The sequence below is a fragment of the Tympanuchus pallidicinctus genome, unplaced genomic scaffold (assembly GCF_026119805.1).
Source record: "Tympanuchus pallidicinctus isolate F22 unplaced genomic scaffold, pur_lepc_1.0 scaffold4, whole genome shotgun sequence".
NCBI lineage: Eukaryota > Metazoa > Chordata > Aves > Galliformes > Phasianidae > Tympanuchus > Tympanuchus pallidicinctus.
The window spans coordinates 24629744-24653035 of NW_026294758.1; the positions used below are offsets into that span (position 1 = coordinate 24629744).

Consider the following 23292-nt stretch of genomic DNA (forward strand, 5'->3'; position numbering starts at 1 on the left):
GAAGATCTCATCAATGTCCATAATTATCCAAAGGGAATATGCAGAGAGCCAGGATCTGTTCTGTAATGTCCAGTGCCAGGCCAAGAGGCAATGAGCACACACCAGAGGACTATTTCTCTGACTAGCAGGAAGCACTTTTGTGCTGTGTGGGTAATAGAGCTGCCCAGAGAGGTTGCAGGGTCTTCTCCTTGGAGATGCCCAAAAGCCACCTGGATGCAGGCAAGGTGATCTCCTGAAGTCTCTTCCAACTTTAAGGACTGTTATTATTCTCCTTGCTCTCATCATTCTTGCCATAAATGATGGCTATTGAAGATCTTTTTTTTTTTTTTTTTTTAAATATCTCTTCTTTCAGTTTCTTGCAAGATGCACTCTCCCAGAACAAGGACGGAATAAAAGGAGAATGTGCAACTTACACTGTTTATTTATTTATGTATTTTTCCCCTTGGGTGAAGATAGGAGTTAAAAAAAAAAACACACCACTTTCTAAGACAAAATAGTACTTTCCAGCTTGCCTGGGAACAACACTGATTTGAAGCAGGCACAGTCTACATTACTCACTGCAGCGCTGAGTCAGATGGAGAATTGCTGGAAAGTCAGCACAGTTGAGGAAGCTCCTAAGACGACATCATGCTCTGTGAATTATATTTAGTTGTTAAGTACGTTAGGCGCACCATCAACTACCAGGTACAATTACAGCCAAGAGTTCAGACTGCCGTGTTGTCAGGTAGCAGTGGAATCACGCTGCTATAATCTTTATTCAGCCCCCAGGTTCTGATCCCGACTTTTCCTCCTCGTTTAACACCTATAGTCACCGATAAGGCACAATTTTTTTAAAAAAACAAAACAACCCTATTAGCTCCTCTCACACTCTTTTAGGGACTGGAGATGCACGCCAGCCAGCATCGCCGTGCCGCACCCACCCGCACCGCAGTACCAGCAGCAAGCGGCCGCGGCTCTCCACACCCGGCCTGACCGCGGGTACTCCCTCCTCCATTTCCCGGCCGGGCGCGGCTTGGCGGAAGATGGCTCCCCGCCTCCCGGAGCTGGGGGCGGGCCGTGGGGGCGGCTTCGTGTCCGGGCGGTGCCAGACGCGAAGGCCGTCGGTGGCTTTGCTAGCTGAGGGAGCGGCAGTCCGGTGCTTCACCATGACGGCGGCCATGAGACAGCGCTTTGACCGCTTCCTGCACGAGAAGAACTGCATGACCGCCGTTCTCGAGCGGATCGAGAGCAAGACCGGCGTCGACCGCACCTACATCGCCATCGGTTAGCGGGGGCCGTCCCGAAGCAGGGGCTGGGCCGGGGGCCTCGCGGGTGGCCGCGGGGGCGGCGGGCGGAGCGGCGTCCGTCGGCGGGCTCGGCCGCGCCCTGCCCGCTCTTTTCCCTCCTTCCCTGGCCTCGCCGCCCGTCCGGGGCCGTGCCATGTACCCCTTCAGCGCCGCAGGTGAGGGCCGCGCCGCCCGGCGCTCCCCGCGGCACCTCGCCGCCGGTAACCACTCCGTGTTCTCTCCCCGCAGCTGTCCTGGGGGCGGTGGCCGTGTACCTGGTGATCGGCTACGGCGCCTCGCTGCTGTGCAACATCATCGGCTTCGGCTATCCCGCCTACGTGTCGTGAGTGCCTGGATCGGGTGGCGGGGAGTGGGGGGGCCGGGGGAGGACGCGGCCGAGTGGGCGCTGGGGAGGTATCCGGTCACCGCGGGTATCGCTGCGGCACTGCTCCAGGTCGTGGCGCGGTGCTGGAAGACCGTGGCCCAAAGCCCCCCTGCTGCCTGCCGTCTCTCCTCCCCGTTGACTTGAACGGACGCCGGTGTAGATCCGGGAACGAGCTTTGGTCCCCGTGGCAGATGCCGCGTAACGAGCCGCAGCTGGCGGTTGTCACAACCCTAAACGGCCCGCCCAACAGTGCCGTGTTTCCACTTCGGCTTTGGGCTGTGTCTGCAGTGAGGTTGGACCGATCGCTGCTGAGCTGCTGCGCCCAGCAGGAGGGAGCGCCGCGGCTGCGGCAGCGTCCGCTGAAAACCGCGGGGGTATTTTTAGTAGTGCGGTCCCCGTTACGCACAGGGCACCGCTGTGGTGTCAGCGCGTGTGCGTTGCAAAGCGCCATGTGTCAGTGGGCAGAGCGTGCAAGGGGGATGCTTCTACCTACCGCATAGACCATACATAAGAAAGCTTCAGAGCTCCCCTTAGAAAATGCCTTAGTTTTGGAAGGATAGCTGAGGAAAACCTCCTTAGACCTTCTGTCCATAAAAGTAGTCGGTGCTTCTCATTAGCATTGTGTTGTTACACTGTTGGAGCAAAACGGGTTTCCTGTTAGGTGAGATGTCAGCAGAGTGTGCTGCAAAGAACTGTACTAAACAGAACCTTATGTGTGGCTGACTGCATTCACAAAATGGAAGTCCGTACCAGCTGTAACGTGATGCTGGAAACAGCATTGGCTTTTATCTAACTCTTGAGTACAGTCAGTCGCTCTAAAAAATGCGTTACCTGGCCATTGCCTTTGGGGCAATTGAAACCATATTGCTTTTCCTTCCCCTTTTTGTTGTATAGGTGGGAGGCTTAGTGTTAGACTTCTACAAGTTTAAAACTGTCTTATGGCTACAGTGTGCCTAGCTGAGTGAGGCTTTTCTGAATACTGTCATTGATGGGCACTAATTTTGGAGTTTACAGACCAAGAATTGCTCTTTTTGTTAGGTGGTTTATAGGTTTAAAAGTTTTTTTTTCCCCCAATTTTTGTCCTCCCTGAAAGAGTTTTTTCCCCCAATGAAAGTGAAAACACGGGTATTAAGGCAGCAAAACCTCTAAGTAGTTGCATGGGATTTACACTGGTGTACTGTCTCATGCTTGAGTTAGGCTACTGTCAAATTTCTTTAATTCCTTTCTGAACATAGAGTTTTACACTTTTTTTTTTTAATTAGTTCGGTATTTGATTTTAAATCTGCCCATATGCAACTGCAGTGAAACTGATAATAAAGCTCCTAGCGCTGTGGAGGCAGGCAGCAGCAAATCAGATATGAATAGTGGCTTGTTTCCTATCTTTTTTTTTTTTTTTTCCTTCCAGACCTTGAAAATTTTGAGTTTGTCTTTCTGTAGAATGTTTATCCTTCTGGCAGCAGGAAGGCAGTTTTCAGCGCATTTTAGTGAGAAATTACATCTGCAGTGTTGGTGTTTTGTTTTGTTTTGTTCTTTTAATTAATAGGTGCACTTGCCCTTGACTTTGCCTATAAATTGTAATTAAAGTATGTTTAAAAAAAAAAGTCTGAACAGCATGCAATGCCTGTTCTGGCTTTTCAAGTCACGCTCAGTTAATATTTTCTCTTTGTGTATTTTATTAATGTGGAAACAGTTTTAGGAGTAAATTATAATCTGGAATAATAAGCTAATTTGTGAACCACACTGCAACATGCAGGACTTTTCAGTGGCAGCCTGTGGAGAGAGATACTAGCCCTTTCAGTAGTCTGCTGATAAGATAGGTGTCTTTCCCAAACGCAGAGCTGGTGTTTTACATTTCCTGTATTCACTGCTCTGCTCACAGAGCCAGCAGGCCGGCAAGGATGCGCAGGAGACCTGGAGGGGTTGTGGGTCAGTCTGGGAGCAGCATACTAGGTATCTGGGCTCTCTCTTGAGATGGTTCTCAGTCTGCTGCCAAGCATGACTATGCAAAAGAATGATAATCCCATTTGGTGATTGCCCCTCTTATCCTAACGCAGGACCAAGCCACAGGAAGATAAAGCTGAGTTACTGAAGTGATCACACTTTTTTCTTTCCACTGCCTTGATCTGGTACTGCAGTTAGGGTGCTGCTGACTCCTGTCCCCTGTGCTCTTGGACCTAACGCACAAAGCACTGGCTAGGGTGGTTTCTTTATTCCTTGCTTCTATTCGCTTTTGAAATGACAACTGAAAAGCTGTGAAATGGCAATACTAAGTGAGATTTGCTTCATAACCCTGGGCAGGAAACAGTTTTCATCTGAAAACATGAATGTGTCTTTTGCTGTGGTGGTAGGTTAACTCAGGCTGGTCACCAAGTGCCTCCCACACTACTTTCACTCTATGAGACAAGACAGGAGAAAAAAAGATGAAAAATCATGGGTTGAGCTGCAGACAGGGAGATCACCAGTTACACTGATTGTCATCATGGAAAAAACAGGCTTGACTTTGTGAAGGTGTTTAATTTAATTAATTGCCAGTTAGTAACAGAGTAGAATAATGGGAAGTTTAAAAACAAAAGAAACCTAAAGCCAGCTTGCCCCCGGTAACCCATTCAACCCCTTCTTCCCAGGTTCAGCTTCATTTGTGATTCAGCTACTTCATCCTATCCCTCTGAGCTGCACAGTGAGATGGGGAATAGAGATTGCAGTCAGTCCCCAGTGCTTCATCTCTGGGACTCCTTCCTCCTCACTCTGCCCTGCTCCATTGTGGGGTCCTTCCCATGGAGCACAATTCTTCCTGAACTGATCCTGCCTGGGTCCCTCACCTTTCTTCAGTTCCCACAAGACCTCTTGCTACACTGTGGGCTGCAGCTCTGGCCCAGGTGCTCACGTGGGGTTGTCCATGGGCTGTGTATCCTCCAGGCCTCATCTCTTCTACACTGTGGGCTCCTCTGTGGCTGCATGAGGAAATCTGCGCCATGTGGTGTCCATGAGCTGCAGAGGAATATCCTACTCGTTCACAGGTGTCTCCTGGGCTGCAGGGGGCTGCTGCTCTGCACCTGGAGCTGCTCCTGCCTTCTTCCTGCACTGACCCGGCTGCCTGCAAGGCCATTTCTTTTCAGTTTCTCACATCTGTCTCTCAGATGCTGTGCAGGAGTTTCCCCCTCTTACGTCTGCTCTCCTGAAGCACACCCAGCATTGCCCAGGGCTCGGCTCTGGCATCACTGCATATCTTTGGAGCAGTGGAGCTCTGTTCTGACATGGGGCATTGCTGGGCTGGGCTCACAGAAGCCCCCCCTGGACCTCCCCCACAACTGAAACTCTACCGCATAAACTGTACAGCTGTTAAACCTGTCCCTCCTGGAAGAGGTCAGGCCATCATTGGAATGCATTACAGAGTATTAATTTGATGTTTACACAAACATTTCAGCAATGAGTCCACAGCACTGAAGGGGGAAAAGGTTACCTTTCTGTAGTTGATTTGCTGTCTTGACGGTCTTGTGTGAGGGAGATCACCTGCTGTTCTTTTGGCTGCTTAAAACAGCTGACTTCTGATGGGTGATGTGCTAGTCATGTTCCAGCTCTCTTTTTGTCAGGATTTTAGTTTTGGATTATCTTACTCATAGTAGTTACTGATCATCTTTTTGTTTTTCTAAAAACAGACCCAGGGATAGAAGCTCAGCTCAGGTCTGCTCACTGGCCTGTATCATGGCTTTGTGCGAGTCTGCATTGTATTCCTACATGAAGGAGTTTCTTCACTGGACACACACAGTCTTCCCCAAAGCCCAGGTCTCTTAGGCCATGCCATCACTGAGGGTCGAACCACAAGTCTCTTAACATGGGCAGAATTAAACGGTAATTTTTCAAGCAGAGATTACCTGACTGTCTTGCAGAAAATCAAACAGTCTGCATTAAAATCACTCATAGAATCTGGTCATTATTCCCTCAAATCCTTTGAAGTGCTTCGTCATAAGGTCATAAGGTCAATTTTTCAGTTGAAATCTAATTTTCACTTGCAGGCTTTTGTGCATGCAATAAACCAGTTCTTGAAAGATTACTGAAGAACTTTTTCTGTGTTTAGTGAACTTCAGCTGCACAAGGTGATATTTAGACTAGTGGATGGAAGAAGTGAGTGTTAGCAGTGTCTAAATAACATTGTCAGTGTTTCATTGCTCCTCTAAACTCTCCGGAACTAGCCCATGGTGGTGAACTGCCTCAGAAAAATTAGAGTGCAAGCAGGAAGAAGCTGTGATGACTAAGAGATGTGTGCAGAGGATTTATAAAACTTAGAAGTGCTGTCATGTTTAGTTTAATGAAGGCTAAGATGAAAATAGCTCTGGGCAGTAAAATACCTGAACTTACTGCTGGTGTCTTCAAGGAAGAAGAACTATCACTGCCCTTTCTGCTTTGGCTGATTTTATCCTGTTACTTCAGTTTAGCTTTCTTACTGTATAAGTGCTTCTTATGGTGTATTAGGAACAGAAAATAATGTAGGCATGGCAGAGAGGTGCAAATTTGCAGTTCAGTGTTGATTTAAGTATTGTCGTGATCCTGAGCCTGTTTCCTCCTTCCTTTGTTTCTGTACTACTGAATCAGGAACTGTGCTTGTTTAGTCAAAAGGACACCAAATGTGCTTTCCATCATATTTTCAAAGAATGCTTACTTTTTACTGAACAGAAAATTCTGCATAGCAGATTAACGTTTGCAGTCGGTATTATGCTGTTGCTTTACAAAACTGAGTTAAGGGAGCTGATGTATCTTACGAGATATTCAATGCTCAGCACAAAGATAAGCAGAAATCTGTTTGTTTTTAGCTCTCTCCTTTCTCAGTCCTCTCCCATGGAGCTTCAAACTCCAGAAAGTGTATTTTAACCTTTTCATTTTTGTTCTGTTCAGTCAGTTCCCCCAAATATACTTTTTATCTGATTTTAGAGTGCCAAGTTTAAAATAAAGGCTGTGTATCTGCTGAATGTTCAAGCATTCTAGAGATAGCGGGTGTTTACATGTAGGAGTGATTCTAGTACTACAAACTATGTAGGAAAATGATAATTTATCTTCTATGTATTAAATTTAGATTAAAAAGTAAATGACCTCTGTTCTACAGATGGCCTCTTGATCTGAGTTAAGCTCATTGGAAGGTTATTTCTAGTTTATAACTGAGGTAGACAGTGTTTTAAGGGAATACAACTGTGCTAGAGATAGAAGTGAAGACATTTTACCAGTCGTTTTCTTAGTCTATTGGCACTGCAGAAGTGCACTTTGCATGCATTGTTCTCCCTACTATTTCCAGCAATTGGGTTGATGGAGAAACAGCAGAGTTGGAAAGTGAGATTAAAAAATACGGATTATTGTTAGTTGCTGTTGGTGTTTTCCTGCTCCTTCTCTTGTGGTCATGTGTTCCAGTTGTGTTGTAAAAGTCTTTCCCCACAGCTGAGGCTGGCAAGGAGAGCTGACCATACCTTGCCACCCCATTAGGAAGAGAGCTCCTTGTCTTTGAGCATTCACTGAGCAAGATGTACAATTTTTGAAAAAAAATTGGAAAAGAAATGACGAATTACATAGCTTAGGAACCTGTGCTGTACTCAGAAAGGAAATAAAAGGATTTGCAGAGACCTGAACTCAAATGCTAGTCATCTGGATGTTTTAATTTGAGTCCCTTTCCTGCTCCCTGATGAATCATTTTCTAAAAATTACTTTCAGTAATTAAAACCATAGGACTTTCGTAACTTGCTTTGGAACTGAAAAAATGAGTTGCACTGTGACAACAGGACAACAACATTTTGCTGTCTGAAACTGTTAACTGCTTCAAGAATCAAGTTGGAAAACACTGCATCGTTTTGTGCTTAGTTGCCCGTTTGTATAATTTAAGGCCATATTGTATTTAGTTTGTCAATTCACAGTAAACAGAACTGAAAATTGATATTAGAGCTGTAACAAAATTATGCTTGAAATGAAGTCTCCACAGTGCAGCACATATTGACTAGAAGGTGAAGCTTTTATTCCTTCTGTGTGATTGTAAGCACACAGCAGAGGCCCGCTTCTGTGAGTAACAGCACACTTGTTTGATCTCTGCACCTGTACCCTACAGCTATGGGGAAATGATTAAAGAATAAGTAATTTTTTTTTTTCTGCAAACAAAATTCTCTGTCACCAGTACAGAGAGTGCTGGCAGCATTGCACCTTTGACTGTAGCAAGTGGCATCCTTTGGTGTAGAGACAGCATGGCTGTACCATGCAGGTAGGATTTGGTTTTTTGGTATGCTTCCTGGCTGCACTTGTTTTTCTTGTCACATGAACTCAAGGAAACAACTATCCGAAGGTCTCCTGTGACACAAACTGAAATTGGTCAGAGTCTAACTGCTAACATGGACAAGTGCAGCCAGCAGTAAAACTAGTAAAGTTTATTCAGAGGCTGCAAGATGAGCTCTGCGATGTGACTGCCCTTGCCTGTGCTAAGGATGACAGTGGAGTGAATTCTTGCAGAGAAGGTATGTGGACAGCTTCCATAGGAACTGATGATGGGATCTGCTGGAACTTCTGCTGTACAGTGTGCCAGCTTTGTCTAGCCTGCATGCAGAACTACAGAAACCTATTGCAGGCGACCTGCTGTTATCAGCGGTTGGACTTGAAGATCGCCTGAGATTCCTTCCAAGCCCTACTATTTGGTAATTCAGTGAAAGGCAATCCTTTCACCATGCAACACATGAATCAAGAATCAAAACCAAAGGGTCTGTTTAATTTCAGCTACAGTTTTAGAACAACTAGCAGCAGTTGTTGTCAGGCTAGATCAAGGCCATGGTGTGTGTCAATCCCATCCAAAAAGAGCCTGTGGATGTTGTAGTGAGGGAAGCTGTTTTTAACCTCAGTCAGAACTGAGAAACTGACCCTATGTGGCCCTAGAGATAGTAGTTCCAAAACAGAGCGATGAAATGACAGAACTGCTGTCTTTTAGCATTAACTGAAATTTATGCTCAGTTAATGTAATCTGTAGGACTCTCCTCAAAGATAAGCAGGTGGCTTCTGTTCCATTTGTTGCCTCTTTCCACTTCCATTAGAGAAGGGAAGGTAGAACACTTTGTACTGCTGTTGATTTTTGCCTCCATTTGGCGTTCCCTCCCAAAGATACTGTCTTTGTGTGGACAACAAATACTTGCTATGCTACTTGAGTTTGTCTGCTGCCACCTTCTGGATACACAGGATTATGAGAAGGGAGGTGGTAAACTTGCACTTTGACATATGTTGCTGAATATTTGGCAGGAAGTCATTTTCAGTACCCGTGATTGCTTTATTTGTGGAGACAGGGAGGATGAGGAAGGGTTGGAGATGGAAGGCTTCTGGCTGGCGAATGAAAATGGAGATGGTAAAATGATAAAGCAGATTCAAACGCACAGGTGCAGGCTTCTTTGAAGCAGTGCCAAATGTCTCAGAGGCAGCGTGCTAAGGTGAGTCTGAAATGAGGATGGCAGGGAGGCACAAACTTAAGAAGTCTGTGTTATAAGAACATGTTGATCCAACAGAGGTTTCTGCATAGCTAAAAGTAAATTAGTATTAAATCCCCGCAACTGCTGTAAAGAGTTGAGATGGACTGGTAAATGTAAGCTGTTGAAATACAATGAATTTCATATTTCTTCTGAAGTTAAAAACTAGTTATGGGAGTCGCAGATGTGCCTGTCTGCTCACCAGTGTAGCGCTGATAAGAAACCTGATGGATTTATGCACAGAATAGTTTACTTCTGCAAAGCCTTTGACGTGGTCCGTCACCACATCCTTCTCTCTAAATTGGAGGCATATGGATTTGAAGGATGGACTGTTAGATTAAGAATTGGTTGGCTGGTTTCAGTCAAAGGGTTGTGATCAATGATTCTGTGTCAGGGTGGAAGCCCGGTCACTAGCGGTGTCTTTCAGGGGCTATTCTTGGGGCCGGTGCTCTTCAACATCTTTATCAGTGACATGGACAATGGCATCGAGTGCACCCTCTGCAAGTTTGGAGATGACACCAAGCTGAGCGGCGTGGTCGATATGTGGGAGGGAAGGGATGCTATCCTGAGGGACCTGGATATACTGGAGAAGAAGTGAGCCCATGTGAACCTAGTGAGGTTCCACAAGGCCAAGTGCAAGGTGTTGCATTTGGGCCAGGGCAATCCCAGGTGTTCATACAGGCTGGGAGAAGATCTTGAGAGCAGCCCTGCAGAGAAGGACTTGAGGATCCAGGTGGACAAGAAGCTAGACGTGAGCCAGCGGAGTGCGTTTGCAGCCCAGAAGGCCAACTGTGTTCTGGGCTGCATTAAAAGAGGAGTGGCCAGCAGGGAGAGGGAGGTGATTGTGCCCCACTGCTCAGCTCTTGTGAGGCACTGCATCCAGGCCTGGGCATCCCGGACAAGAAGGATGCAGAGCTCTTGGAGCTGGTCCAGAGAAGGACCACTAAGATGACCTGAGGGCTGAAGCACCTCCACTGTGAAGAAAGGATGAAGGAACTGGGCTTGATCAGCTTGGAGAAGAGAAGGCTCTGGGGAGACCTCATTGTGGCCTTCCAGTACTTGAAGGGTGCATATAAACAGAAGAGAGAATGGCTGTTTACAAGGGTAGATAGTGATAGGACGAGGGGAAATGGTTTTAAACTGAGGCAGGGGAGGTCTATTCCTTCCTAACAAGGAGGAATTTTTTTCACTCAGAGGATAATGAAGCACTGGAACAAGTTGCCCAAAGAGGTTGTGGATGCCCCATCCCTGGAGGCATTCAAGGCCAGACTGGATGTGGTCTGGGCAGCCTGGTCTGGTGGTTGGTAACTCTGCACATAGCAGGGGTTTGAAACTAGATGATCATTGTGGTCCTTTTCAACCCAGGCCATTTTGTGATTCTATGATTCTTTCCAATCTATGGCATGAGCACCTGGCTTACTTTGCATTTGGCAATGCAGTGGGGTTATTAAATATACTATATTGATGGATACGCGTTTTGCTAGGCACAAAACTTCTTGCTTATACTTGTGGCTTTTGTGTCTTTTGTCTAAAACTTGTAACTTGATTTATACAAGAGGAACCAGGTATACCTTGTAAACTGCCGAGTTTTGTGTGATCACATGACACTAGCGTAATAAATTTCAGCATTTCTTTCTTGATTTCTGGCTTACACATCTTACTAGCTGGATAGAGTTTGAGGGGGAAAAAAAAGACAACTGCTCATTTGGTAAAATCACGATACACTGATCCTGTGAGTAATGTATGCATGAATTAACTCCAACAATGATTTCCCCTGCCAGATCTAATTCCCAGGTCTAATTCTGAGTGACTAACAGCCTCTTCCTGGAAAAGAGGTGGTAGTTACCAAAATGAGTCAGAACCTTTAAGTGAAGGAGCTCAACTTGGCAAATTACAAACATTGCACTTGGTACAGTTAAATGCTAGGCTTGGTCCAGTTGAACAGATTTTGTCAGGCAGTTAAAATTGACCTGAGGTCCTGAGACTGCAGCTACACAGCTATGGTGAACACAGAGCTGCAGGAGATAGCGACATCCTCAGCTCTTCCCCACTGTCATTACCTGTTATCTGGGCTACCACTTAACAAATACGGCTAAAAGTTAAGCTTTTCTTGTGCTCCCCCTCTGTCTACTCAGGTTGCAGTGCTGGCTTATGGCTGGGTATATTCAGGGCTGGACAAATCCCTAGTTTTAAGTTGTGCTGCAGTCTGTCATGGTGACTGCTGCTACTTCCTACATGCCCTACCTACTGTGAATAATTGTGTAAAGCTGTATTTGAAGCCCTCCACAATTAGTGTAAAAAGCACTATATAAAGTCCTTTGTGATATCTGATTGTTCCATGTGACTACCATAGAATTTAGTAAAATCAGTATTAGAAAAAACTTTCAAAAAAGTACCAGAATACCTTTTCTTTGTTTAAATTTGAAACCATAGGTTTTGAATGTGCCTTCCTTTGTTACGAGATCTTAATGTTATATGCTACTGAGATTTTTGTACACTTGCTCTTGCATGGTGCACATAACGATTACAGGAAGGCTGTTCTAAAGTTGACTGAGCTGACAATGTCTTGTGATCTGTATATTTGATCTGATTGATGGAGATTCCTAGATGAGGATCATACCGACTACTTCAAGATCTATCATGAAGAAAAGAACAAAAATGAATTCTTGAATAAGAAGTATTACAGGGATATGTTCTACTGTGGATTTGCATTGCCACTCTGAAGGACTTATTTTTCATTCTGAAGCAGAATGCACATCGAATACTTGTTTTTTCTTTTTTCTTTTTTTCCCCTAACAGATGCAATTTTTGTTCTTCCTTCTGAGCTGATAGCACTGGTTGTTGTCACCTTCTTGGTGTGGCAGCTGTCTGTTGAGGTTGTCCCATCACAGAAGGGAAGCGTGCTATTTCCTACAGTGTGCAAGAAAGCACTGCATGTGGACTTAATGCTGTGTGTCCACTGATGTGACCAGAGCAGTTCTTGACTACTTGTGGTATTGCTGCATGTGACAGTCTGTCCATGGCAGTGTCTGATTCAGGTACTCCTTTATCACTGATGGACGTAATCCTTATTCTCTGGATATCTAAGCACCACTAGGAAGAAGACTGGCAAAACTGTGAGGTCTCACATATAGCACATAAGCTGAAGTGAAAATAACAATCAACATCAACTGAGAACTTGACTGTTGGCTTGGCCAGCAGGTGGCCTTTCTCTGGCAGTGATTGATGTTCCTGTCACTGATGGTCCAGTGATTGCTGTGCTTAAAGTTGTAGTCATCATTCTTTATATTGGCAGCATTCATTATAATTAGAGTGGCTGAGGATTATTATTATTTTTAATATTATTTCAGTGTTACATCCTTGGGAGTAGTGTTTTCACATATCTTACTGTAATGCTGTCAGGGCTGGCTGTTCATAATTCTGAAAACTTCCTTTTTTTTCTGTAGTATTTGGAGGTTCACAGCTTTGCAGTTAAACTGAAACTTGCAGGATTGGCAGCGCTTCCTTTTTTGTGCTAGTGGAACTTAGAAGTGAGATCAGGAATACTTTGCAACAAAGGCTGCCATTTCATGAGATTTTTGGATGAGTAAGTATATCTTAGACAGGAGCAAATGCAGATGTTTCATAAATATCCCCGCAAAGCTGTAATACTCCAGAAATAATTAATACCTGATGGAGGGGGAAAACTCATGTCTGACACTCTGGTTTGCTTGTTAATTGTAGCCGTTCTTGAGAATTTGTATGAAGATAGTCAGTGTGCTCCCTGTGGTTTGACTGGGCAAGATACCAGCGTAAGGAGCTGCAGCAGCTGCCGGTGAACATCCAAATGGAGCGTACCCATTTTTGGAGGTTTTCCAAGATACACATTCTTGCAGGAGAGAGAAGAATCTAAAGCATACCATAGTAACAGTGATATGTCATCTGCCTCTTGCCACAGAATTGGAGGTTCTGATTATGAAAACTGATGATCACAACTGCTAAGATGATTTTACTGATGGTAGCAGAATTTAAACAGTCTCCTCTTAAGTCTGTAGATGGCTTCAGGGAGCAAATGGAGAACAGCAGGGCTGAGAGCAGTTTCACTGCAGTGTCCTCCCACAAATACCAAGCAAGCATGCTTCTTGTGGTAAAATAGCCTTCCTCAGAGTACTGCTGGTGCAGAACTTCCAGCGTAATGGGAAGCATTCATGCACTGAAGTCCATCAGCAAGTTTTCCTACACAGTATACTGTGTGCAGGCACTTGCCGAAGTTTCTGCGTCTCCTCCACCTGACCTTTTGTTCATCTCTCGACTTCCCTGCTACTTGCGTGTACTTTTTCATACCTTAAGACGAGCCTGCATAGAAGCCTTCTCCTTTAACTCTGCTGTTTTTTCATACCACCTTAACTGGTTGCAATGGGTTAACAGAGCTGCAGGCTAGCCAACCTGAGCACCTCGAATGGGCACTGCCTGAGGGCAGGCTGTGAGGCTGCTGCTCCCCGGTGCTGATTTTGGAGGCAGCAGCAAGCACTCCTTCTGCTGTCCACGTTCAGAAGACTGTCCTGGCTGTGCTGTGTTCAGCTACAACCCCTGCTGTGCACGAGGTAGGACAAGGGCTGCTCCAGCCACAAACTGGTGGAAACAGTGCCTACATTAAGCCTCAAGATTTTGTGTTGTATTTCAGGGTAATCCAGTACAGTAGCTGTGCCAGTGCTGTCTGCACGCAATGGGCTCACAGTGCATTTGCTAAAACATAAGGCTTATCACATGGCCTTTCCGTCTTCAGATGCAGAACTAGGAAGTGACACAGTCTGAAGGGTTTGCCCAGAAGAGGTACTCACAGACAGACACCTCTTTGCAGCTTGTAAATCTTCTGAAGTCACAAAATTTTATTTCCTGTGAAAAAGTCAGAATGAAATTTTTGCACCTTCATAGTGTTGTTTTTTTCAACTTCCTACTTTAAAACAGTGAAAACTCAAATTGTGTTTTCTTCTGGCAGCTAGAGAACAAAAAGCCAGTTAGCTGTAAGCAGGAAGCCCCAGACTTTAATGAGGCTTCTGTTCCTTATATAGGAACTTGCATCACAATTTGCGAGTCCTGCAGGAGTGGGTTTACAGAGCAGAACAGCTGAGGATGCAGCTGTGGTCCTCACACATATCAGAGGAGGTTGCCTTATGCTGCCTCTACGCATCCACGGGCTCACTTGTAATTATAGGTTGCAATCTGGTGCATGTAGTTAATGAATAAAAATATTTGAGATTCACTTCACAATTCTGAATGAAGTTTAAAATTTTAATCTAGATACTGTTTGCAGTGGCAGGTAACAGTCCGTTATGATTCATCCCAGTGAGAATGACTCTGCAAAGCAGCATTTAGAATGCTGCTTATTAGAGATAGCACTGCAAGGAAATACAGTGCAGTGCAGACAACCTCACGTTCCTGTGGATGCCTGAACCCTGAGCTGCAGCATTGAACATCCGTATGGTGCACTCAGTTCAGACCCCATCCTTGAACCTCATTTTGGATGTGGTTGAGGCAGATGCATGGTGTTATTGCTGCCTGTAGGCTCTTCTGTTATCAGTAGCTGGGGAAGTTTATCCTGCACCCATGGAACGTGTGTAGCACAGGGTTGGGTATGCTGAGGTTGGCTGTTACATGGGTCATGAACTCCTCCACATACAGTGGTCTTCTGGTCAAGATTGCCCCAGTGCGTTCAGAACCGGTCCTCTCCCCCATGTCCCTCATACTGGTAGGTGATGATATATATTTATTTCATTTGCTTTCTTTTGTAATCACATAATGAGAAGTAGTTCAAGTTGTGAGCGTATTAAAAAGCTTTGCTATTCAGAGATTTTAGTTACACTGAGGATGAGTACGTATGGCAAAAGTAGGTGATCACAGTACCTTGTAGTGGGATACAAACCCTATGGAACAGTAGCAGTTCTGTTTTTTAAAAAAAGAGAAAACTAGCTCACTACTTCAGATGACTGGTAACAACTCAGTCTCTATCCAGAAGGATGCTACTCCTTGGCTGCTAACCTGTAAATGATGCTGAGGAGGGCTGGATCCAGGCTCCACCCCTTCTGATCAAGGTGGATTGCTTGCACCTGAACTCCTGGGTTACCTACGCCTTCCCACCTGGTGCTCAGCCGTTCGTTCAGGCTGTGACCTGGCAGTTCCACTGCAGGGTTTGCATTTTAGGGTTGTTTTTTTTTTTAAGAGCATTGTGATTAAATGATGAGTATTCACGTATAACTATAGAACTGAGATGTAAAATGTTATCGCTGTAGATGCTATTGATCTGCTCACTCATTTTGTTTTCCTTACAGAATCAAGGCCATTGAAAGTCCCAATAAAGATGATGACACACAGTGGCTGACTTACTGGGTTGTGTATGGTGTTTTCAGCATAGCAGAATTCTTCTCTGATATCTTTCTGTCCTGGTTCCCTTTCTACTATATGCTGAAGGTATTTCAGTTAATGTACCACCACCCCTCCTAAAATACAGACCTACAACCTAACTACTTTAATGTATTCAAGAATAAATAGATGTCAGCAGTTTCCCTCAGAATGACTCCTGGGTCACATTTTATTTTTAAATGTTGGTTACACTTTAAAAATATATATATAACAGTATGCTGGAAACCTCATAAAGAAATACAGAACTACTTATGTTATTCAGATGAGTTTCAGACGATGTAGTGGTTGCTTTGAAAGCTCTGTCTTTCCACTGCTGGTGATACTGATGTGAAAACAGGAAAACTGAAATATAAACTATACAAATAAATACTATTTGCCACAGTTAGTGAAAAGTAGCATTACTGTTTTAATTTCACAGCAGATCACTAAAGTTGCTTATAGTTACTCTGAATTTTAAATGTCTAGTTTGATACTTCTATACATACTTTCAGAGCTCAGGCAAATTTAGTTGTGGCACTTCCTGTATTTGAGTGTTTTGACATTATTTTATATAGCCACCTTGGTAGTGTGTATGATGTTGAAACTGAGGACATACAAAGGTGCTTCTGTGATGAAGAGGCATGTAGAATTGGAATTGTAGGGTTTTTTTGGTTGGGTTTGTTGGTTGTTCTTTTTTTTTTTTTTTTTTTGCTTTCCTTAGAGAGCAAATTGTAGTATAAAAGCTCTATATAAACTGTGCAATCCAAAATAATTACCTGGTCTTGCACAGTGTGTATCTGTATCTTTTCATCATGTCGTTTTACCATTGGGATGCAAGCAAACACAGTCTTTCCCCTGCAACATGTCAGGGTGAGGAAATAGAGATATATATCTTAGCTTGATCTAAGTGATGGAAGAACGTAAACCATCAGTTGTGCCACATAAGTCAGAAGTAGCTAGAGACTAATGTTTTGTCAGCTTTTATACTACTTCTGTACCTTAGGATAAAAGAAAAACAGTATATGCAGTCTTGAATCACTTTTTACCAGTTCCATTTTACTGCTACAGCCCACCATCTTCATCAGTATGCATAAAATTACTGTATAAAGATTTATCGTGTGAAACAACTGATGTGCATGCTTACAGGCTGTGGCCATACAAAATGGAGTTGATGTAGTGTTTTAAATAAATACACTGAAGTCTGCGGCAGAGTTAGGAGGGCACATTCCCCTAGTCTCCTACTTTTCTACTGATGCAGCTGCTCTTCCTCCTCCTAGTGTGGCTTTCTGCTCTGGTGCATGGCTCCCAGCCCCTCTAATGGAGCAGAGTTCCTCTATCACCGAATCATCCGGCCCTTTTTCCTGAAGCACGAGGCTCAGCTGGACAATGTTGTCAAAGACCTGAAAGACAAGGCTGCAGAGACTGCAGATACCATTGCTAAAGAAGGTGAGTAAATGACTGTTCACTGATCACACCATGTAGGAAGAATTTTCCTTTGCAGCTCTAGTCTGAAAGTTAATATTCACCATTTCTGGATTAAAAAAATCCCTAGAAGATTATTCTGTCGGCTTTAATGAAGAAATTAATTTGTGTGAAGCTATCAAGAGAAGAGAATTCAAGTGAATTTTGCTTTCTAGGGTTAGAGTTACGCTAGAGTAAACACAAGCTGTATGAATATAAGAAACAACTAAATAGGTGCAGTATCTTCCCAATATACATAGCGTTATCAACACTCTCTCTAGGCAGGTGTCTAAACATCCTCACAAGATATCTTGCATAAAAACAGTCATTGTTTCTGTGTATTCTTGCATCTTTTAAAATACTGCCATTTCCAGTACCTGGTACTGTAGAAGAGCTGCTACTTGTCCAGTCCTTGAACTGTAGCAAGTGACAACACTTGAAATGAAGGTTTCCTGTCAGTAAGATTTTGTATTTTCCCTTCCTTTGGAAATTGAAGATTTCTGAGCCAATTCTGAACTTAGATTTTTATTTGGTTGAATAATATAAGCCTGGAGTTGTGTAACTTTTGCTTTCATTGCCTTGCATTGAAAATTGGACACTTGAACATATCTGATGGTAATTTTATGAATAAAAGAAGAGAATGTAAGTAGCTGAAAAAAAAAATCATTTAAAATAAATTTTATCTATTAGATACCTCAAAGCACATTATATCTCCTTTATCCCAAACAAAATACGCAGTTTGATTTCTTTTTATAAGCTTCTTTTCTTGAATGAACACTACTTAAATGGTCTGCCTTTCTCAACTACTCTTGGAACTTTTGCTGCTTTTGCCTTTCTGGATTATTATTGTTAGATAGGTATCTTAAGCATCAATGACCTTCCATGTTGCTTATGTCTCATTTTCTCACTTATTCCTTTTAGTTTATTCTCCAATATATCACTTATTCTTTTGGTAAATACCTGAAGGGAGGGTGCAGAGAGGACTGAGCTAGACTGGTTTCAGTAATGCTCAGTGCCAGGGCATAAACTGGAGCACAGGAGGTTCCCTTTGAAACCAGGAAGCACTGCTGTGCTGTGCTGGTGATGAAGCACTGGCACAGGCTGCCCAGAGAGGTCTTGGAATCCTCCCTAGAGGTCTCCGAAAGCTGACTGGATGTGCTCCTGGGCACCCTGCTCTGGGTATCCCTGCTGGAGCAGGGGCTGAGCCATATGGACCCAGAGGACCCAGCCAGCCTCAGCCATTCTGTGATTCTGTCATTGTATGATTCTTCCCTGCTTTACCATAAAATGGTTCCACATTCATACCTTCTTTAAGAAGTAATGCACACAAACGCATATTCTAGCATTGTTCCATCCCCATTTCAGCAGTTTGATTGTTGTCTTGCTATAAGCCTGTATGTTCTAAGGACCATCAGCAGCTCTTATTTTCTCAGTAAAATAATTGTAATTCACTTTGTGCTGTTAATTATGCTGCTCCTGGGATCTGGCTTAATTTTGAATAAAATAATAGTTTTTGTAGTTTCATCACTAAAAGCTATTATTTCCTTTTGTAGTGTAACAGGTAAATAATTTATTTCTGCAGCTCATGAACACTGAGTAAGCTGCTTAAGAATGTAGGAGCACTGCTAAGATTAAACTTTTATTTTTCTGCAGCCAAGAAAGCAACAGTGAACTTGCTGGGTGAAGAGAAGAAGAGCACTTAAAACTTTTAACTGGATAAAGCTTCCCAACCACCTTTATTATGAAGCTTGATGTTATGGGGATCTGTGGTATAATTTTAATAATGTTGCCTTGAAAATGTTTTGATATATTAAAGGAATGTGATATAAGTTTGCTTGCTAGTTTGCTGTTGTCTGCATAGAATTAATGCATTTTTATTTAAAAGTAATGCAGTGGGCAGTATCTGAAATTTAATGAAAATATTTTATTAGTCTTCATGGAAAAGTCTTACAGTAATCACCTTCTCCAGTAACATAAATAAAAAGTATATATCTCAGAGCCTCTGCACTTCAGTTGTCTCTTTGTGCATGTAATTACTTTCAACATTGACTGTGTTGCATCTAGTAACATGACATTATTTTGCAAGGAAGATATTCATCTGAACAGATTTTCTGGAATATACAGAGAATTACTGAGACAGCTGGTGTAGCAAATTTATTCCTTGCTAGTAAAGTTATGAGTGATGATAGGCATCTCGTGATAGGGACTATGTAATGTTGCATGTTTCTGTATAACATAATATTTACTACAGTGTTCATTTTCTTGAATGGATAGATACAAGATGTGGGAAGAGTAGTTTTATTCAAGTGATCAGGCTTATATTAGTGTGGGGTTATTTGCCAGACATGGATGCATTATATTGCAGAAGATAAGCACAAGATGACTAAAGATGGCATGTACTTGCTATCTCTTTCTAAATAAAGTTGTCACCTAAAATTGTAAATGGAGTGCCTCATAATATCACACTCAAAAGCATAAACCACCTTTCATAAGGAGTGCCATTACAAACACTTGTTTCTGCGGTCCTTTTGAAGCTTTTACTGTCTTAGGTGTTTGTTGGTCTCCAGAACTGCACTGTTACTGGATCAGCCTGGAACCTCCCCAGGCTTTTTGTGCGCATTAACATCTGCAGTCTGTTCTGATTGTCCAAGAAAACTTTGTGTGAGCAGTGAAAATTCCAGAGTAGAGATACAGATTTCTTCATGTATCTTCATTTCCTCGTGACCAATTGGTAAGAATGGAGCTAAAATAAAGAGAATAAATGCTTTTTCACAGTTGATGGCTTTTTTTTTTTTTTTTTTTTTTGTAAATCTGAAGCTGTACTTAATATTTCACATTACAGTATTTTCAAGAAATACAAAATTACTGAAGTCATGGTTCTCATATCCATGCTGGTATGTCTTCGGAGCATGCAGTAGTGCTGTGACTGTTCTTAACTCACAAAACACAGACAAGACAGAAGGCAAACTTGAACTTCTGATGTGATAAGAAGTCATAATCTCTGGTCCTCAATCTTTAAATTAAATAGTAAATCTTAAAATGGACTCCTGAGGATCTGGGGATTTTCTCTGAGTTGGTGTAGGATTATTCACTAATTTTTCAGGCACAAGAACCATAAACAAGCATGCAGTTTGTCAGCAGATTTAGCTTTAAAATTGAGAAATGCCTATTATAAAAAGCGATGTAATAGTGTCTTAAGAGTATGCATGTAAAACATCAGGCTGTAAAACAATCCCTTACAGCTGTCAAAGAGCAAGGTGAATAGGGAAGTACAAGATCCACTACGCATCATTTTCTGTAGGACAGCATACAGTTTGTCATTCGTTAGAAAAATGAATACTATTGCAGCTTATGATTTGCCAACATTATTTTATTATGTGTGGATATGCTGTAGAGAACACATGGTAAAGCAAACTTGTAGCTGTGAGCTACAAAGTTTAAAGTAACCTACAAATTTGGTGGTTTCATTTCTTGTCCTGTTTTTCAGTCTTTTACCTGCTTTTCTGTAAGCCATAGTAAATTATAATGTTGTGTTTTAAACGCTGTTACAGAATCACAAAATGGTTGAGGTTGGAAGGAAGTATTTGGGATTATCTAGTCCAACCTCTTTGCATCAGGGTCATATTTTGCCCAGGATCACATCCAGGTGGGTTTTGGTTTCTCCAGTGACAGAGACTCCACAACCTCTCTGGGCAGCTTTTCCAGTACTTTGTTAAGCTCTCAGTAAAGGAGCTTTTCCCTTGTGCAGATGGAACTTTTCATGTTCCAGTTTCGTGTTACACAGCTTCTTGCCTGGTACCACATAAAACAGTCTTGATTCCATCCTGGTGATTACCTTCCCTTAATGTACTTGTATACATTAATAAGGTCTCCTCTGAATTTTCTCTAGCTGAGCAGTCTCAGGTCTCAGCCTTTTTTCATAAGGCTTCCAGTCATCTGCTGGACTTTCTCTAGAAGTTTCCTGTCTATTGAACTGAAGGACCCAGAACTGGACACAGCACTCCAGATGTGGCTTCACCAGGGAAGAGCAGAGGGGAAGGATCATTTCCCTCAACCTGCTGACCATGCTGTTTTTATGGCACCCCATGATACCATTGGCCTTGGCCACAAGGGCACACCGCTGGCTCATAGCCAACCTGCTGTGTACCAGGACACCAAAGTCCTTCTCCACAGAGCTCCTTCCCAGCAGGTCAGCCCCTAATCTTTACACATGGTTCTTCCTCCCCAGATGCAGGACTCTACACTTGTTCTTACTGAACCTCATTAGGTTCCTCTCTACCCAACTCTTCTTCAATCTGTTTAGGTCTCACTGAATGGTAGCACAGTCCTCTGATGTGTGAGCCACTCCCACAGCTTTGTATTGTCAGCGAACTTGCTGAGGGTGGACACTACCCCTTCATCCAGCTTACTGATGAAGATGTTGCATGAGACCAGAGCCAGCACTGACCCCTAGGGAACAGTACTAGTTACAGGCCTCTAAATGGACTGTACATCTGACAGCCCCGCTGTTCATCCAGTTTTTAATTCACCTGGCTGCCCACTCATCTAACCTGCATCTTCAGATTTTGTGAGGATGTCACAAGAGACAGTGTTGAAAGTCTAGGTAGGGGACACCCGCTGATCTCCCCCATCTAAGCAGCCAGTCATTCTGTCGCAAAAGGCTAGGAGGTTGATGAAGCTTGATTTCCCCTTGGTGAATCCATGCTGACTGCTCCAATCACCTTCTTGTCCTCTATATGCTTAGAGACGACCTTCAAAATAAGCTGTTCCATTATCTTCCCTGAGATGAAAGTGAGGCCGACAGGCCTGTAGTTTCCTGAGTCCTACAGCCCAGTCAACCACATATAGAGGAGTTGCAGAGTAGTTTAGTTTCACCTCTTGAAATAATTTTAAATAAAGGTACTTAAAATTTTGATTCAGGTTACAAATTACTTGTCTGAGACCAACAAGGAACTTGCCCTGTGCTGACTCAAACAACTCAAGCAGAACACATTGCAAGAAGGGAAGCTAGAAGGACGGATCGAGCCTTGCAGAGGCAGAGTGGCAACATGCTTTTCTCTACTTCTTACGGACAGCACGTTTCCTCCTGTGGTTGAAAACCATCAGCTTGAGTAACTCCACACACTGAAAAATACTGGTTTGAGCAAATCATTGAAGAGGGTGTGTAATAACTGGAGACCCTTGCTGAAGACTCCTGAAACTTTTAGAACATCTAACTGCAGAGACATGGGGGAGCTGACATCCCAGCGGCAATCTTGGACCATCTGTACTGTATAAAAGTGGGCATGCACATTTATCTTTGTTGACTCAATACTCACAGATCAAGACAACACCAGATCTAAGGAATGGTGGAATACTTAATATCTCTTTTCTTCTCTTTCCTCTAGATCATCTTCTACTCATTTTTCTGCAGCAGCCATTGCCTAAGTTTGCCTTAGAGTAGTTGATAAAGTAAAAACATTCAGGCCAAGTACCCTATCCATAATGCCTGTAATTGCTGTTAGAGTATTACCTAATTTTGCTTCAAAGTAGTTGGTTAATTGTTGTTAGAAAGCTCAATAAACTGTATTGCATTGTTCCTCTGAGTCACTGTCTGACTGTTGCAGGGAGTGTCCTATTCAAGGGATTCCAGACTGACCTTCCTTACAAGCTACTGAGTGGCATGAGGCAGTACTGAATAAGTCATTTCTCCAAAAAGCTCTTAAATCTGAGACTTTCCATCACTAACCAAAGCAGATTCAAGACTTCCTTCTCAATTCCTCAAACTAGTCAACGTCTTCCACTGTCAGTTCATTGTCATCTTGCGCTCTTGCTTCCCTCTCTTGCTCTTCTCTGTCCAGAGAGCAGCAGTAACTAATAACCTCTGACCACCTCCTTGTTTCTAGTAACAAAACCTTCAGCTGCTTCAGCAGTGTCCATGCTGTTGTTTGTGTCATGTGGCATTCCACTGGGCCAGAGAGCAACTCCCTCAATACAGAATGGCTTAGGTTGGAAGGGATTTAAAGTTTATTTCTAACCCCCTCTACTGGGCAGAGTTGCCATATCTGTGTGTGTTATCAGAGAGATAATCCAAAGATCACTTGTGTAGGAAGTCAGATTAGCAGAAAAAAAATTGAAGATGTTTATAACAGCCATGCCCAATTACAGCCTCAGAGAGTAAGATTTCCTTTCCAAAGTCATTCTGCTGTAGACAGTGTGTGTACTGGTAATCTGACAGTCAAGGGAGTGGCACGTGGAAGTCCACCAGGGCAGCTTCTAGATTTGATACAGCGGCACTGAGAATAAGCATGCACCCTCCTCCATTCAGTGCTGCAATAGAATGACACTTAAA

At 43.3% G+C, this 23292-nt stretch overlaps 1 protein-coding gene across 2 annotated transcripts; it reads left to right on the forward strand.

Annotated features, from left to right (window-relative positions):
* Positions 1-1064: 1064 nt before the first annotated feature.
* REEP5 (receptor accessory protein 5) lies at positions 1065-22539 on the forward strand. Of its 2 annotated transcripts, none has more exons than XM_052701042.1 (5): positions 1065-1263; positions 1515-1608; positions 15431-15569; positions 16778-16946; positions 21882-22539. In XM_052701042.1, the coding sequence occupies exons 1-5, from the start codon at positions 1146-1148 to the stop codon at positions 21899-21901; spliced, it is 540 nt and encodes a 179-aa protein (XP_052557002.1). In that variant the 5' UTR covers positions 1065-1145; the 3' UTR covers positions 21902-22539. The 2 variants fall into 2 exon arrangements, with proteins under 2 accessions (XP_052557002.1, XP_052557001.1); XM_052701041.1 differs by lacking the exon at positions 21882-22539 and adding an exon at positions 18615-18959 and having other exon boundaries at positions 1069-1263.
* The last annotated feature ends 753 nt before the right edge of the window (positions 22540-23292 follow it).